General features: G+C 44.7%; 1 protein-coding gene across 1 annotated transcript in view; it reads right to left on the reverse strand.

Annotated features, from left to right (window-relative positions):
* CYP39A1 (cytochrome P450 family 39 subfamily A member 1) overlaps positions 1 to 17413 on the reverse strand; it is an 81565-nt gene that overhangs the window by 47177 nt on the left and 16975 nt on the right. The window contains exons 4-7 of the mRNA XM_075860955.1: positions 13903 to 14052; positions 7478 to 7571; positions 6324 to 6419; positions 3226 to 3316 (exon numbers count right to left, since the gene is read on the reverse strand). Coding sequence (XP_075717070.1) covers positions 3226 to 3316; positions 6324 to 6419; positions 7478 to 7571; positions 13903 to 14052 — 431 coding nt within the window. The remainder of the gene's footprint in view (positions 1 to 3225; positions 3317 to 6323; positions 6420 to 7477; positions 7572 to 13902; positions 14053 to 17413) is intronic.

Consider the following 17413-nt stretch of genomic DNA (forward strand, 5'->3'; position numbering starts at 1 on the left):
TATCGTGCTGTACTGTATTCTACGCCTGTCCTGCTACTCCACACCTGACGTCTACCCGCTGCCTAGTCCCAGCCAAACCTGCCATGCTACTGTCTGAGCTGCCACAGGTACCCTATACGAACTATAGACTTTGACCTGCGCCCTGTTGGCCAGCTGCCATACCGCCAAGGCGGTACAGCCCAGTGGGTCCACGAACCCAACGTGACAATGAGGCGTACAGCTCCTGGGTCCCAATGCAAAATCTTTAAGAGTGCCCATCTACCATGTACCATTTGTGGCAGAGGGGCCTTTGGAGCCCCACATTTACGAAGCCCCGGGTGCGACTACTACTTCTGCATCCTCTATAGTTACGCCAATGACTATTTGTCCACCTCCGTCTGGTGATGTGTCCCTGTGATTTCACCTCAGAAGTTATAAATAACACGCTACATATAAAGAAGAGGCTGGACGGCAGCACGGAGGGCTTAACGGGAAGCCTCCATGACTGCCATAGGAGGGACAGCCAATAGGGGAAGAGAGGGTTAGTTGAGGCAGGGAGAGGGAGGAGATGGAGCGGGGAGGAGCCGGGGGTGTTTCTGTTCTTCCCGCTGTTTTCGGCATTGAGCCGGAAGCAGCGGGAGGAGCAGCAAGTAAAATAATCAGCTCCCACCCTCCCGCCCTGAATTAGGTGGAAATTTTGGGGATCTGGATTGGTGTGGGTTTGTCTATTTTATCGTGCTTTTGAGGTATGCTTATGTAACTTGTGTTTTCTTTTATTTCTTTTGAGCAGGTCCGGGTGTCATGGCAGCTGGCGGGGGGAGTCCTTGAGGTTGGTCAGTACAAAATGGTGGGGGGGGGGGGTCGCATCGGGGGTATGCGTCCCCCAAAACGGTAGATCATTTGAAGACTTCATAGGGTGTTATCCCTTTGAAGTGGTCTTCTGGTGGAAGGTATATCACTTGAAGGCTTCATCGGGTGTTATCCCTTTGAAGTGGTCTTCTGGTGGAAGGTATATCATTTGAAGACTTCATCGGGTGTTATCCCTTTGAAGTGGTCTTCTGGTGGTTGGAGCCATCTGCAGAGGTTAGCGGTGCCTCCGAGCTGGTTTACGGCTGGAGGTAAAGAGTTGGTGGTGGTTTGCAGATGGCTAACTTAAAGGAAATCCGGTGTTAAAAGGGCTTCAAGGACTTCCCCTGCTCTGTTAAGTGTTAATAATGTTGATTGTTATTTATGATTCTGACCCATGTTGGGTCATGGAATTATAGGAGGAATTCTCTGGTCGAATTCCTAAGGGAGTTATCCGAATGTTTCGGATTAAATTGCATTAAAAATAATGTCAATTAATAAACGGCTGCTGTGGCCATTTCACATCCAACCTCGGTTGTCACGTGTCTTTATGGGAAGGGAAAGGGGAATAAAAGGTTAACAGGGTCAATCAGCACAGGACTCTACTTAGGCCGGTCATGACGAATTCCATGTAACACATGTAGAAATATTTTCCTAACTGCATCAAGTAGTATTTTGGATTCCCTTCCCTTATCAAATAGCGCAATTGTTCTCCTACATGCAGCCTAAAATCTGCGGTGATAAAAAGGAATTTCAATGCCATGTTTAACATTCCGCAAAGACTAATTATACTGATAGCCATATACAAGGAAAATGTATAGATCCTGAAAACCGTCACTGCCACCTGCTGGTGAACAGTGGAAATGCTTGAAGAACGAAGAACAATCCCTGTGATGAGTATATTGTCATAATCAAGGCTAGGCTTTCACCCAGCTTTCTGGGCACATGCGCCCTGAGCTATGCTCCTGCTAGTTATAGTCACCACATACATTTTTCTTTGTTAAAGCAGTGTCTCTCCCTTCCACCTTCCTTCTACAGTATGTGATGATGTGTCACCCAAGCAGACATGTCGCCTGTCCATTACAGCTAATTGATCAATGACAAAACGGTCGGTCGAAACAGTCAGGGGACGTGTTGTCAGTATGTGTCATATATAATTCCGTACAGGAAGATGCAGACGGGGAGCGACGACACTGGAGAGAAGAATTCATACAATAAATATATTGAAATGTTTTTTTATTTTCCTATTTTGGAGCCATAACTTCATTTATGCCTGGAAAACCTTTTTAAAGAGTATGTCATCTTTGAACATCATTTTACACAAAGATAAAATCTGCACTGTGTACTTACATTACTTATCCTGTACATATCCTGAGTTACATCCTGTATTATACTCCAGAGCTGCACTCACTATTCTGCTGGTGGAGTCACTGTGTACATGCATTACATTACTTATCCTGTACTGATCCTCAGTTATGTCCTGTATTATACTCCAGAGCTGCACTCACTATTCTGCTGGTGGAGTCACTGTACATACATTACATTACTTATCCTGTACTGATACTCAGTTATGTCCTGTATTATACTCCAGAGCTGCACTCACTATTCTGCTGGTGGAGTCACTGTACATACATTACATTACTTATCCTGTACTGATCCTCAGTTATGTCCTGTATTATACTCCAGAGCTGCACTCACTATTCTGCTGGTGGAGTCACTGTGTACATACATTACATTACTTATCCTGTACTGATCCTGAGTTACATCCTGTATTATACTCCAGAGCTGCCCTCACTATTCTGATGGTGGAGTCACTGCATACATACATACATTACATTACTTATCCTGTACTGATCCTGAGTTATATCCTGTATTATACTCCAGAGCTACACTCACTATTCTGCTGGTGGAGTCACTGTGTACACACAATACATTACTTATCCTGTACTGATCCTGAGTTACATCCTGTATTATACTCCAGAGCTGTACTCACTATCCTGCTGGTGGTGTCACTTTGTACACACATAGCGTAGGGTACTAAGCAGGGGCGGCCTGAGAGTGGTCTGGGTCTTCGAGCAATGATGTTTTATTGCTTCACCCAGCTAGACATTTCCCCTGCGGTGGCCTTGGGAGGGATAGGCTTACAAAATAATGAGACTTTCATTACAGAAAATGCTCCTCTTCGCTACAGAGGTGATTTGGAAGGACAGCCGGTCTTTATCTTTTGCTGAATAGGACATGGACGAGATAGGTGTGGAATGGGGCGCTCTGCTGTTTGGGGGTAAGAGCATGTTACACCATCTGGTAGAGGTTACTGGACATTTCCTACCTACCTAATGCTGAGAAGAAGGGGATATTAGTTTTAAATGCAACAAATAAAAACTAGTAAAAACAAGTCACCTGCTTTACCAAACACCGACGTGATCTCACTCATGGCTTTCTGGTAAACATCCGGCTCCGAGATCATAAATGCAAGGGCCCAAAATGTTATCTGCCCAACAAAGAGGTGAAAATAATCATTATGTCAATGGATATACAGAATTATATATATATATATATATATATATATATACACACACACACACACATACGACCTGGTCGTTCTAAGTAGTTGGTGAGAAGTGGTGACAACCATGGTGCATGTTAGACATATACAAGCGCTAATGTCTTCCAAGGAAAAAAAAACAAAAGATAGATACTTTAACATAAAAAGAAAATAATAAAAAAAATCTATATAATACAATAACACTGAAGATCAAATGACCTAAATGTGTGCGGACTTGATCTATACACAGTGGTAGGTAGTGCTTGGTGTACACCAGGGGTTCAAAGTTTGCCCTAGTAGGTGATCAGCAGCCACAGAATGGAGGCCCTGGGCTAAGTATTTTATAACAATAATCGAAAATAGCAACATGAATCAGTATATCCCATTAAAGACCGTATAAAGGAAAAATTTATCTGAACTTTAAATGGGCTGATTCAGGGGTGTAAAACCCATACAGCATCACTACAATACATATAGAACCAAGAGAGAAAGAATGGACGCTGGGAACCAAGGAAATATCGAAAATACAAAAATACTTTATTCACATAATTAATTTATACAATGATAAAAGAATCCATACACCAACAATAAAAACATGGATGCTCAGCTGAAAGATTAGTCTAAATATGCACAAATAGTGCATGGAAAATATAGGGGTCTAACAAGATAGAGATGGTACAGGATATGTATACTATGATATTAAGGTAGGGTCAGCCTAGATCCATAAGTAGGGTATCACAGAAGCAAAGAAATTTATGTAATAGGTGTCATAAACACAAAAATTAGCAGCTAACAATTATTTCAAATTATCACTAGTATAATAATCATGACATGAAGATCTGTGTGCCATATATCTAGTGTGCTGCGAAACCACCAAGGATAAGGGGGTCCCAGACGAAGGCATTAACGCCGAAACGCGCGTTGGGGTGGAGCTCAGTTGCAGTCACTCGGTCTCTTGATAATGGGTATAAATCTTTATACTATATTCTAATTTTTTGTGGAATCTATTCCTTTATCCTTGGTGGTTTCGCAGCACACTAGATATATGGCACACAGATCTTCATGTCATGATTATTATACTAGTGATAATTTGAAATGATTGTTAGCTGCTAATTTTTGTGTTTATGACACCTATTACATAAATTTCTTTGCTTCTGTGATACCCTACTTATGGATCTAGGCTGACCCTACCTTAATATCATAGTATACATATCCTGTACCATCTCTATCTTGTTAGACCCCTATATTTTCCATGCACTATTTGTGCATATTTAGACTAATCTTTCAGCTGAGCATCCATGTTTTTATTGTTGGTGTATGGATTCTTTTATCATTGTATAAATTAATTATGTGAATAAAGTATTTTTGTATTTTCGATATTTCCTTGGTTCCCAGCGCCCATTCTTTCTCTCTTGGTTCTATAAGTATTTTATAAGCCCAGGGTGCTGAATTCCCTCAGAAGGGGTATCTGAAATGTCAGGGGGTTTACATGTACTTACAGAGGACCTTTTCCAGAGATATGGCCCACTGTTGTGTTGGCTCCTTCTATGCTAATTTTCTGTAGTTAGCCAACGGGGTGGAGCTAGCATCCCTGCCTCTGATGATGATCAATCAGCGCAAGGCAGCTTGAGAGTAGTTCAGGCCCTGTTGGCTAACTACAGCAAATTACTATAGAGGGAGCCAACACAACAGTGGGTTATATCTCTGGAGCGGAGGGGTCTAAGAAAACCAGCCCTGGAATCAGGAAGACAGTGCAATTGAGGTCCGTAAACCAGTTCAACTTATATGACCTAGTCACAGGTCCTCTTTACCTTCACTTTTGCATGCACTCACTTCTGCCCGGACCTTCTGGCTTGGTAGAATATGAAGAATTTTTATAATTCAAATGGCAGGTCGTAATTTTGCATCACTTTTCATGTGTGTAGTGTCCTTATGTGGTGATGGTCCTAGGAGGCTCGGATGCACCATTCTGGGGGAGACACCTTAGCTTGGAGCCCTGGGGGATGCTTGAGCTGATGCCTAGGCAGACACCAGGGCACAGAATGGCCTCCCTAAGCTTTGACGCAAGGGCATTTTTATTCGGAGGGAAAGGCTACATGCACACGTTGCGTCTTTTCCTGCGGAAAATACACACCAAATCCGCAGCCATACGCAGGAAATTCGCAGGCAAAAACCGCACTAAATGTGTGTTTTTCGGTGCGCTTTCATGCTGCGGGTTTTGGTGAGATTTTCCACAGCGCTAGGCAGATACAATTCGCAAGCGGAAACGCAACATAAATTGACATGCTGCAGATTCCTCAAGACGCACCGAAGATCAATTTCCGTCCCGAAAAATACCGCAGCGTGTACATGAGATTTCCTGGAATCACATTGACTATGCTGGTACTGTATTACGCTGTGGATTTGCCACACGCAATTCCGAGTGGCAAAAACCACACGTAATACGCATCATATGCATTGAGCCTAAGGCCCAGTTCACACAGAGTTTTTTAAAACGTTTTTTGACGCGGAAACCGCGTCGGAAAAAACGTCCGAAAATGCCTTCCATTGATTTCAATGGGAGGCGGAGACGTTTTTTCCCGCGAGCAGATTTCCGAAAAAAAGAGATGTTGAAAAAAGCAAAATTACTGGGTTAACTCTGATAATAATAGTGGCCAGTGTCAATCTGCAGCAATAAAGGCATAGGCTGAGTAGGCCGCTTGCCTTGGACACTTGTAAACCATTTCAGTGTTGGACTTTGGCCATCTTCCTTCATGAATCGTTTCTGTTTATTGTATTATATGGGAATCTCTCCCACCAACCTGCTGTGGCTCTCGCCTTTAGTCAGGGGTCTATTTCCATGTTTGACTTTCACTGCTTCCTTCTTTTATATTGAGAACTCCTTGTACTATTTATTTTGTGAAAAATCTCAATAAAAACTAAAAATAAAATAATCGGAGTACTGGTTACTTACCGGGTTGGCATTTGCCTGTGATGCCCACAGCAGTAATAAGCTGTTGTTGTAGGTGGAATTGCCATTGAGAGTATCCAACAGATGATGCAATAAGGTCTGCAAAAATAAGAAAAACATACCAACAACTTATTCATGAAAGAAAAATCTGGGATTACACATTGTCTGATAGTCAGGTATAGAATTTTCTGATAGTCAGGTAAGTTTGGATTATTAGGATTCCTTACTGTTCCCCCGATGCATCTATATTTACAGGCCTACGTGATAACGTGTTGTCCATAGGCACAACATGTCATGTGAGCGTATGGTAACATCTCTGCGGATGACACGTCATGACACTAAGAGATGGTGGGAAACAGTGGGGAATCCTAAAGGTTTATATATTGACAGGTTTATTATATTAACATTTTGGGTTTATTTAAAAGTGTGTCGTATCCATGGAAAAGCCCTTTAATTTTCTGAATTCGAGGATCCCCACTAGACATGTAAATCTGATTCTGCATAATCCACAACAATCAGGATATTGTGGTCTATCCGTATATCCTGTACATATACACAAGAAAGTTCTGATAATTCTGCTTAATGTTGTACACCCACCCACGCATACAGTGGCAGATAAAAAATTGCCCCCATAAATTAGCCATAATCCTCCGCACTGCCAACCACAATGCCCCCTCCCCATTACCAGCCACAGTGTAGCCCATAACCAGCCAGTGTCCTTCAATGCTAGGCATAATGACATTGGTCTCTATTACCAGCCACAATATTCCCCAATGCCAGTCATAATGCCCGCCTCAGCCACAAAGCCCCCAGAGTCATTCAAAATGCCCCCCACTTCCAACCACAATGTCCGCCAATGCCAGACATAATATCCACTAATTCAAGGCTTAGAGCCCACTTCCTAGTTGCAGTCACAATGTCCCTTAATGCCAGTGACAATGCCCCCCATATTAGCCACAATGCCCCCCATGTCAGCCACAATGTCCCTCAATGCCAGGCACAATGTCTTGGTTTCATCTTCTCCATGCTTTATCTTTGAACAAGATGGTGTTGTGTAGAAATACGCAGTATGGCGCTTCTCTATAAAACATGCCCATAGTGGTGGTGGTGCCCCCTTTGACCCCAGGGCAGGTAAACGTACCTGCCCGGTTTCCTACCTTACTGCTGTCATCAGACGGTTTATTTTTTTCGGCTTCAGCTACAACGTCTTTCAATAAGTTCAGCAGCCACTGCTTGGACTGGGACCAATCTCTGCAAGACAGAAAATCCTCTTAAGCTCATAATATATATAGGATTACTGTATATTGTACTGTGCTGGGACCAGCGTACACTGATTAAACCACTGAATAATAAGGACGAGCAAGGCAGAAGGACAGAATCATGCGGGATTAAATAAACTGAAGTACTTATGCTGACAGTCAAGCCCTGGCATGTTGCCGCTTTAAGGGGTATGTACAGATGTAGCCATCTTTATCTTGACTTTTAACTCATTAAATACACATTGGCAAGAAACTTTAACTTGACTTATTCAATGACTTTTTCAATGGCTTTTGTTGCGTGATATCATGCTGCAGCAAGTTACCAGAATCAAGATCAACTTGGCTACATCTGTATACTTTTACAACCATTTTTGTATTACTATTGCTCTAATGCATCTATTTATTTATTCATTTTTTAAAGGAAGCAACTTTGCGAAAACCCTTGAATAAAAATGTCCTAATGTTTTGTATATGCAGCTCCTATGCAAACTCTGTAGTCTGATCCCGCAGTTATGCGTTACTCTCAGGCTGGGTTCACACGAGCACATTAACGTCCGTAATGGACGGACGTATTTCGGCCGGAAGTCCCGGACCGAACTCAGTGCAGGGAGCCGGGCTCCTAGCATCATAGTTATGTAAGACGCTAGGAGTCCCTGCCTCGCTGCAGGACAACTGTCCCGTACTGTAATCATGTTTTCAGTACGGGACAGTAGTTCCACGGAGAGGCAGGTACTCCTAGCATCGTACATAACTATGATGCTAGGAGCCCGGCTCCCTGCACAGAGTTCGGTCTGGGACTTCCGGCCGAAATACGTCCGTCCATTACGGACGTTAATGTGCTCGTGTGAATCCAGCCTAAGGGGCGTACATTCCATAGAAACAGACCATGCGACTGTTATGGGGCCCTTGGAGAGAGGGACCTAGTTCTGGTTAGTCCTATACTATTTGTTACAGGGTGGAAAGAACCTGTGCAGGAGTCTCCTCACCAGAGGGGGTAGGAAATTGTCCCAAGGGTCATGAAAAGGTCTTAGAGGCTCTTTTGAATGGGAAAAAAGTGGCACCTAAATGGGGGGAGCATTTTAATCTTTGCTATGGGACCCCCCTCTTTTCTATGTATGCCACTGGTTACTCTCTTCTATCTGCTCATCTTCAAAGTTCTGTAGGTTAATAGGAAGAGGAGACAGATGTGAGTATGGCTGCAACATCAGGCGCCAATCACTGTGAGGAGGGCGGAGAGAGTTGGGGGGAGCGCTCTTCTTATGATTACACCGGACGTATAACTAGGAGTCCGGTGTATATTTTGATCTGTCATATTAGCCAAAGAGTGCTTTTGCGGCCGCAATTCCCCCAAAAATCCACCGGAGAATTGCGGCCCCATTCATTCCTATGGAGCCATGCACACGAACGTGCTTTCCACGGTCCGTGCATGGCCCAGGAGCCCGGACCGCAGAAAAAACGGGCATGTCTTATTACGTCCGTGTTCTGCGGTCCAGGCTCAAAGCAAATAATGGCCGCGGCCATGCGCACGGCCCGTGATTTGCGGGCGGCTTGCGGGTGACACACCGCCCCCGGCTGACCCGAAAATCATGGTCGTGCACATGGCTACGGTCATGTGCATGAGGCCTAAGGGTATGTTCACACGGCCTATTTACGGACGTAATTCGGGCGTTTTTGCCCCGAATTACGTCCGAAAATAGCGCCTCAATAGCGCTGACAAACATCTGCCCATTGAAAGCAATGGGCAGACGTTTGTCTGTTCACACGAGGCGTATATTTACGCGCCGCTGTCAAATGACGGCGCGTAAATAGATGCCCGCGTCAAAGAAGTGACCTGTCACTTCTTTGGCCGTAATTGGAGCCGTTATTCATTGACTCCAATGAATAGCAGCGCTAATTACGGCCGTAATGGACGCGGCGTTCAAGCGCCTGCACATGCCGGTACGGCTGAAATTACGGGGATGTTTTCAGGCTGAAACATCCCCGTAATTTCAGCCGTAACGGACGCCCTCGTGTGAACATACCCTTACTTTGCTTCTTGGTGTAGGCGGGTCCTTGCAACGGTATTTATGTTTTTATATATATTGCTGTCTTTGACACCATATATTGGTTTTATTTTAAAGCGATGGATTTGGGCTTCTCTAAGGGGCAGACCCTGGGAAGCGTGGTGCTTTAGCATACCCGTGGTGACGCCACTGTGGCTTATATGGTCACAGCTAGTGGTTTAAGGGTATTGCTTTATTTATGTTTTGGAGGTTGTCAAGGACTTAGCCAACATAATGTTAATATGTTAATTACCGTATATATCGGCGTACAAGACGACTTTTTACACCCTTAAAAAAATTTCAAAAGTGTGGGGTCGTCTTATATGCCGGATATTGTCTACATTAGGGATGCACATTGCAGCCGCACAGCTCAGTATAATACACATGAATGTATGGGAGCGCGGCTGCGGCTGTGTAATTCAGCCACAGCCCCGCTCCTGAGTCATAAGTTCGCGGGGTCAGGATGATGCAATGCGGCCAGCGCTGCACTAATGAGCGGCGGCACTGGAGACAGAACATGGCGGGCGCGCTACAAAACACCCCCATGTTCTGTCTTCAGTGCCTGAACTGCCGCTCATTAGTGCAGCGCCGGCCGCATCACCTCATGCTGACCGCGCGCGCACTTCCTGTCAGGAGCGGGGCAATGGCTGTATTACACAGCCGCAGCCCCGCTCTATAACGGCGGAGATCAGAGAAACCGCTCATCTCCGCCGTTCTTCCCCTGAATGCTGCGATCACAGCTGACTGCAGCATTCAGGGGAATGTGAGAAGGGGGGATGCCCCTGGATCGCGTCACAGGGAATTCCTGTGACGCGACCGAGGGCCATACCATATATGGGCAGACAGCCCAGGGTCTATTGACGGACCCCAGGGCTGTCTTACCATATTTCATGTTGTTAGGACATACCCAAGTATGTCCTAACAACTGCCTGTGTATTATCCGTCCACAGGTTAATGTACTGGCACATATCTGATATATGTCAGTACATTAAAGTTTAAAAATAAAGTAAAAACAAAGTATTGTTAAATTGTAAAAAAAAATACACCTTCACCTTTTTTACAATAAACATTAAAATAAGTCTCAATACATAAAATACACACATTCAGTAATGGCGCGGACAACAATGTTTTTGCACATTCCCTGCCTCTCAGATCTCGCGCGATGAAGCAGCCTATCTGCGCATGCGCGAGTTCAAAGAGACAGAGAGTCCTGGGTCCTGCCGCCGATGGCCATAGTGAAGCGCTCCTGCACGAAATGGTGAGTATATCTTAAATTCTATATTTTAAGGGTAAAAGTTGGGGGTCGTCTTATACGCCCAGTCGTCTTATACGCCGACATATACGGTATGTTTATACTTGTTTTTAAATATTTTCAGGTTCTGTAAAAGAAAACATCTAATAAAGCTGTGACAAGCACCTTCCAATTTTAATTGTGTCGTTGTATATTTATTAGATAGGAGGGTGTTTGTGTGGGCCCTTGTCACCCTTGTACCGTCATGTTACCACCCTGTGGTCCAGCATTGCGCTCCTGCTCTCCACTTCCGGCTGACTCCTTCCATTGGGTTTTGGTGCCACTCTGTTGCCCTCCAGCAGCTATCTCAGGAACTCTGTACTTGGCAATGTCGGGTCATGATGACAACAGTAGTAGCCCACTTAAAGGAATAGTGTCGCCAAAAAAAAATCTTTTATATCAGTTTGATGTTAGTGTTTTATAAAAAAAACGTTTATATTTATTTGTGTGTTTGTGTGTTACTTTTTTTTATTTTTTTGTACTTTTTCTTCCCTATGGGGGCTGCCAATTTTTTTCCATTTCTGTATGTGTCGATTAACGACACATACAGACATGGAATACGGCAGCTACAGTCCCATAGTGAATGCGAACGGGGCCCGTTCCATCCACTATGGTGTTCGCCGTCTGTGTGGGAACGGCGCATGCGCCGCTCCCACACAGTCCAAGTTGAACTGAGCGCCGTCCGGCGCCAATTTCCTGTAGACCGGAAGTCGCGGCCGGACAGTAAGATTACTACTTCCGGTCGCGGCTTCTGGACTTGTGCACTTGGAGCAGCGGCAGCAGACGGAGCGGACGGACCGGAGGGAGCGGCGGCGGCAGGAGCAGGTAAGTGTTTTCTATGTATGTTCGTGTTTCAGTGTGTGTTTACTACTGTATGTAAACCTTCTACACTGTGTGTTAGCTCAAAAAATGGCGACACACAGTGTAGGAGGTTTGACCGTTCAATCCCCTCGTTTCTCCCGGCACTAGCCAGGATAAAGGAGGGGGGGATTCTCAGAGCTCACTAGAGCGAGGGATTTTTTCCAATTTTGCAGCATAAAGCAATGTGGTTGCTTTACCACATGCAATGCTGCAATTTTGGGAATTGCTCCATCTAGTGACCAGCACTGGGAAATATTATAAATTAGAATCTAATTTATAATATTTCCTGACTCGTGAAAAAAATAAAAAAAATTAGAACAATGTTTAATCACCTACACACTAATTGTTTAACTAAAAAAAAAAAAAAAATTTTTTGCTGGCAACACATTCCCTTTAAGTCCCTGTCTACTGACATATATACAGGGACATTGCCTTCTGGACAATGCCTGGACCTCAGGTTAGTGTGTTTTTGTCGTGTATTATGCGTTCTCGGTTATGACCACGCTCCTGCCATGCCCTTCTGTCTTTACTCCTGGTTCCCTGATGCTTATCTGTGTATAGACTAGTTTCCGGACTAGGACTTAGGCCTCATGCACACGGCCGTAATTTTTATCCGCAATTACGGATCCATAATTGCGGATAAAATACTGACGCATTCATTTCTATCGGCCACGGACACCTTCCCGTATATTTATGGGTGTGTGTCTGGGTCGTAGAAATGGCCCACAAAACAAAGGACATGTCCTATTTTTTGCATTTATGGACCGTGCTCCTATACTTATTACTGTGAGCACGGTCCGCAAATGCGGGTGACACTCCGTGGCCCGTCCGTGCAGTATTTACTGACCATAAATACTACACGTTCGTGTGCATGAGGCCTAAATGCAAAAAATAGGACATGTCCTATTTTTGCGGGTCATTTCTACGGGCCGGACACACACCTGCATATATATATATATATACACGAGAAGGTGTCCGTGGTCAATAGAAATTAATGGGTCAGTATTTTATCCGCAATTACGGATCCGTAATAGTGGGTAAAAATGACGGCCGTGTGCACGAGGCCTCATTCTTGTTACCTCTGCCCCTTTCTGTCTGCCATCCTGGTATTGACCCTTGGATATCCGGACCTCTGCATCTACTCTTCTCCTTGACCCTGCCCTACGTCCTCTGCAGCATACCCGACACCAATCGGTGACTGTGGTGGAAGATCATGTTGGAAAAATGTCTGACACAACATGATATTGCTCGAACTTCTGATTTATTATTATACGGCCATATTTACATCTTTGGTGACAATCAGCACTGAGTGCTAATATTATCTGTACAATAAGCCTTGTATCAGCCAGGCTATCACTATCTAAATAGAAAAGTACAAAGTATCACTACAAGTGATCGCCCTTTGTGCTCCTATCCATAATATTACAGCACAGAGGACTCTGGACTCTGTCAGGGGCTGACAGTAACATAAAATCATATCTATGCTCCAAAATCAGAACCTGGCTGTGCTGCTCCCTCTTCTCGTCCTGTCTCTGAGACCTCAATTTTATTCCTATGTCTTCCAGTTATGCTCCTGATCTCTTCTTCCTCTAATAGCCAAGTCCTGGAAGCAGCTAAGTTACAGCAACCATTTTTAGCCACTATGAAATTGTAATTTAGTCACAGAGTCACCCAGGCTTCATGGAGATGCATAGCCCCGGTTGTCTCCTCCCCTTTTTGTGGCTCCTCTTTTATACTAAAATCAATGCAATGCCTAATCTATTATACTTAGAGATTAAAAGCTAAAAACATCAGGTAGGACATTAGTATTTTACAGCAAAGCGGAAATTTATAAAGATTGGCCTTCCATACGCCAGCCTTAATAGGAAACAAGTTGGAGTAAGATGTGACAAATTTATTAAAAGGTCCCCACCTCTTTGTTGCATCTTTGGCTGTCCGTGCGCAACGTTGTTACATACAGGGCAGAATAAACCAAGTGTATCTTTAAGAAACATAAATTATAAGTAGTTCCCATTGAGAGAGTCTTGACCACAGGAGCTTACAATTATCATATACTCTGCGCAATGCCTCTATACGTATATTAAGCCAGTTACCAGTTATAATATGTCTTGGGTTGTGGAATCACTTACCTTAGAAACCACTCTGGTATCTGTGATCCATACTCAAAGCCTTCATCGAACCTCCGGAAATGCTCCTCAAATTCTTTTATCTTATCTCTACTAGTAGGACACATCCCTTTTCCAAAAAAGTTGTCCACCACGACTGGATACATGACATGTCTGACAAGAGAATTATATACAGTAAGTCACTGTGAAGTATTGAAGGAATAGTTTAAAGGGGTATCCCATTATCTCAAAATCCCAGACCAAGGTTCTTCCAGCCCCCCATATTGGTAAATGTTCCCCATTTCTCGCATTTTGGTTCTTGGTCTCCTGTGCCGGTCTCTGTTCTTTTTGTAACGTCTTTGGACTCTGAACTCCACTTCTATATATCAGAGGCTCAGACTGCAGCTCAAGTCCCCCCATGCTTTACACTGCAGCAGTTTGTTTTCACCAACACCTGATTTTCATTACAGTAAGGAGGACTGTACAAACCACAGGTGAGAAAAAGATTATTAGGTAACCAACATATTAGATTAGAAGCCTCCATAAAGGAGAAGTCTGGAGATATTATAACATATTCCTCTTTTTCCTTAGAGGGGGGGGGGGTCATACATGCGCAATCCCTCTCCATTGTTCTGTAACTACCATTCAATATAATACACGCCCGCTCAATATGTGAGATTAGGACGGAGACCCACTCGCTATTAAAATCCAAGGGGACTTCAATGGCAGATCCCATAATGATGGTAGCTTCATGTGGCACCATAAGGTTGAGTTCACACATCGCGGATTTGGTTCAGATTTTCAAAGTGGGTTTTAACCTTTGCAATGCGACAAATCCGTGACTTGTGAACTCACCTAATAAAGCATCAGATGGAACATCGCACAAATGAAACGTGAGGCACCTTATTACTTCTACAGGTGCCATATTACACCTCTCTACAGCTTAGAGCTTGCACCGTGCCATAAACTTTAGATGGAATCTCCCTTAGGGCTGATTTACACGAACGTGTAATAAGTCCGTGCAACGCGCGTGCTTTTCACGCAGGTTGCACGGACCTATGTTAGTCTATGGGGCCGTGCAGACTATCAGTGATTTTTGCGCAGCGTTAGTCCGCTGCGTAAAACTCACGACAGGTCCTATATTTCTGCGTTTTTCACGCATCACGCACCCATTGAAGTCAATGGGTGCGTGAAAGTCACGCATGCCACACGGAGGCACCTCCGTGGGACGTGCGTGATTCGCGCAACAGCAGGCAAACTATGATTGCAAACAGAAAAGCACCACGTGCAGAGTGTCATAATGATGGCGGCTGCGCGAAAATCACGCAGCCGCGCACCATATGATCATGACACATGGAGCTGTCAAGTACCTTTTGCGCGAGCAAAACGCACACGCTCGTGTAAATCCTCCCTTAGGGTCCATTCAGACACTGCGGTTGAGGTGCGGTTAAAACCGCATGAAAAATTGCATCTGAAATTTCTTTACAGCGATTTGGTGCATTTTTCTCTGTCGTTGTGGTAAATATGGCAACCGCATCAGAAACGCACTGAACACTAAATAGCTGTAAAAATGCAGGTGTTTTTTAGATGAGGTTTTCGATGCGGTTTTAACCGCACCTCAACTGCAGAGTCTGAATGGACCCTTAACCGGTCTCATGAAATTCCTTTCATCTGGCATCCAATCCTATATGACCTTCACATATCTTTCTCTTCTGTCCTGGACTCCAGGCTGATACTGGCCAGCATTCAGCTGTAAGAGCATGACTTGGATAAGTAGAGTCGAGTGATCCATAAAACTTCCTTACCCTTTTAGGAATAAACACATGACACCAAGGTTGGATTTTAATGGCCACAGCAGCCGTTTATTAATACAAATTTTATGAAAATAAAATTTTATAACCAAACATTAAATAACCAAGAATTCCCCAAAATTGGAATTCTTCCGAAATACACATAACAAACCCTTAACAGGGTCAATATAAATAACATCAATAACATGACCAGGGGAAGCCCTTGAGGTTACCGCCAATTAGAAAAAATAGCCATCTGCCACCACCACTTGCTTTTACCTCCAGCCGTAACCCAGCTCGAAGGCACCGCTCACTTCTGCAGATGGCTTTGCTCATAAAGCGCTTCAAAGGGGTAACACCCTAAGAAGCATACCCCTGATGCGACCCCCCCCCCCACCAGTTTTACTGACCAACCTCAAGGACTCCCCCCGCCACTGCGAAATGGGCCTTGACCACCTCAAGCCCTTGAGCTCCTCCACACCAACATCCCTCTTTCAATCCCGTCTGCCAGGGCCAAACTCCACAAATCCATCCCCACCTCATTCAAATGCACCCCATCCTGTCTCCAGTAACACTCCACACCCGATTCCAGGTCCCTGTGCCTGACCACCACACCTCCATTTTTCGCCACAAATGCCGACACCGCCCTATTAACCTTTATCCTGGCCTTATTCAGCCTCTCCACAGATTGGGCCAAACGCCATGTCCTTCTGGGCACAATATCCGACCAAACTATAATAAGTCTCGGGTGTAACGCCCATAAGCACAACAAATCGTGCTTAATGTCCCTAACTAACTCGCGAAAAGGGCGCACACCTAAATCGTTCCCCCCAACATGTAACACTAAAATCTCGGGAACCCGATCTAGCTGTGTATAAACTTGAAATTCCTGCAACACCCTAGATCAAACCATCCCTCTAAAACATAACCAATGCAGGACAGCATCATCCCGCGGAATCCTCAGTTGGCGGCCATCAGGGCGAACGTCCACCCTCAGTGCGCCCCAATACATAAAGGAGTGCCCCAAGATCCAAACCAGACAAGGGCGTGAACCTGTAAAAAGAAAAAACACACACCGCTTACCAATCCCATTCACACTCCATCAGACACAGGCATAACGTACACCCCAGCCATATTTGAACAGACTTACAGCAGCTGAGGCCGAACGTAAGAGCGGAAACGGTTAGACTCCCATCTCCCAATACGCCTAACCCCTGCCTCATCCAACCCCCATCTCACCGCTTCAGTCGCCGCGCCAATCCGAAAAGAATGGGAAGAATAATCAGTCGCCCGTATCCCGATTGCCAGCAAACAGTGCTTAAACACCGCACCAAACTGGAACCTAGATAAAAAGGACCCATCCTCGTGTCGCAATAACGGAACCCTCGGTAACCCCACCTGTACACCCAAGGCAGAAACGCAATGTACTGGACACATCACCGAACCCTCAATAGCAAACAACACTATCTGCCTACCCCTGCCTGTCGGGTCAGTTTTTGACCTGCGCAGCACGATCTCCACCCTATCAGCAAACATCTCTACATCATCCTTACATATGCCTCCTGCACGCGACACACTCGGCGAGACCAATTCACCTACTCTAAAAGCCCCAAAAAAGGCTAACGAAAAAGCCAAGCAAAACAATCGGACTTCGAAGCCCGAACTACACACCCCCTCCACCGTACCCAACAAGCAAAGAATCCAGAACGAAACTGGCCTCCGCCTATCAACCGACACTCTTCCCC

Source organism: Rhinoderma darwinii, chromosome 4, assembly GCF_050947455.1.
Source record: "Rhinoderma darwinii isolate aRhiDar2 chromosome 4, aRhiDar2.hap1, whole genome shotgun sequence".
In the NCBI taxonomy this organism is placed as follows: Eukaryota; Metazoa; Chordata; class Amphibia; order Anura; family Rhinodermatidae; genus Rhinoderma; species Rhinoderma darwinii.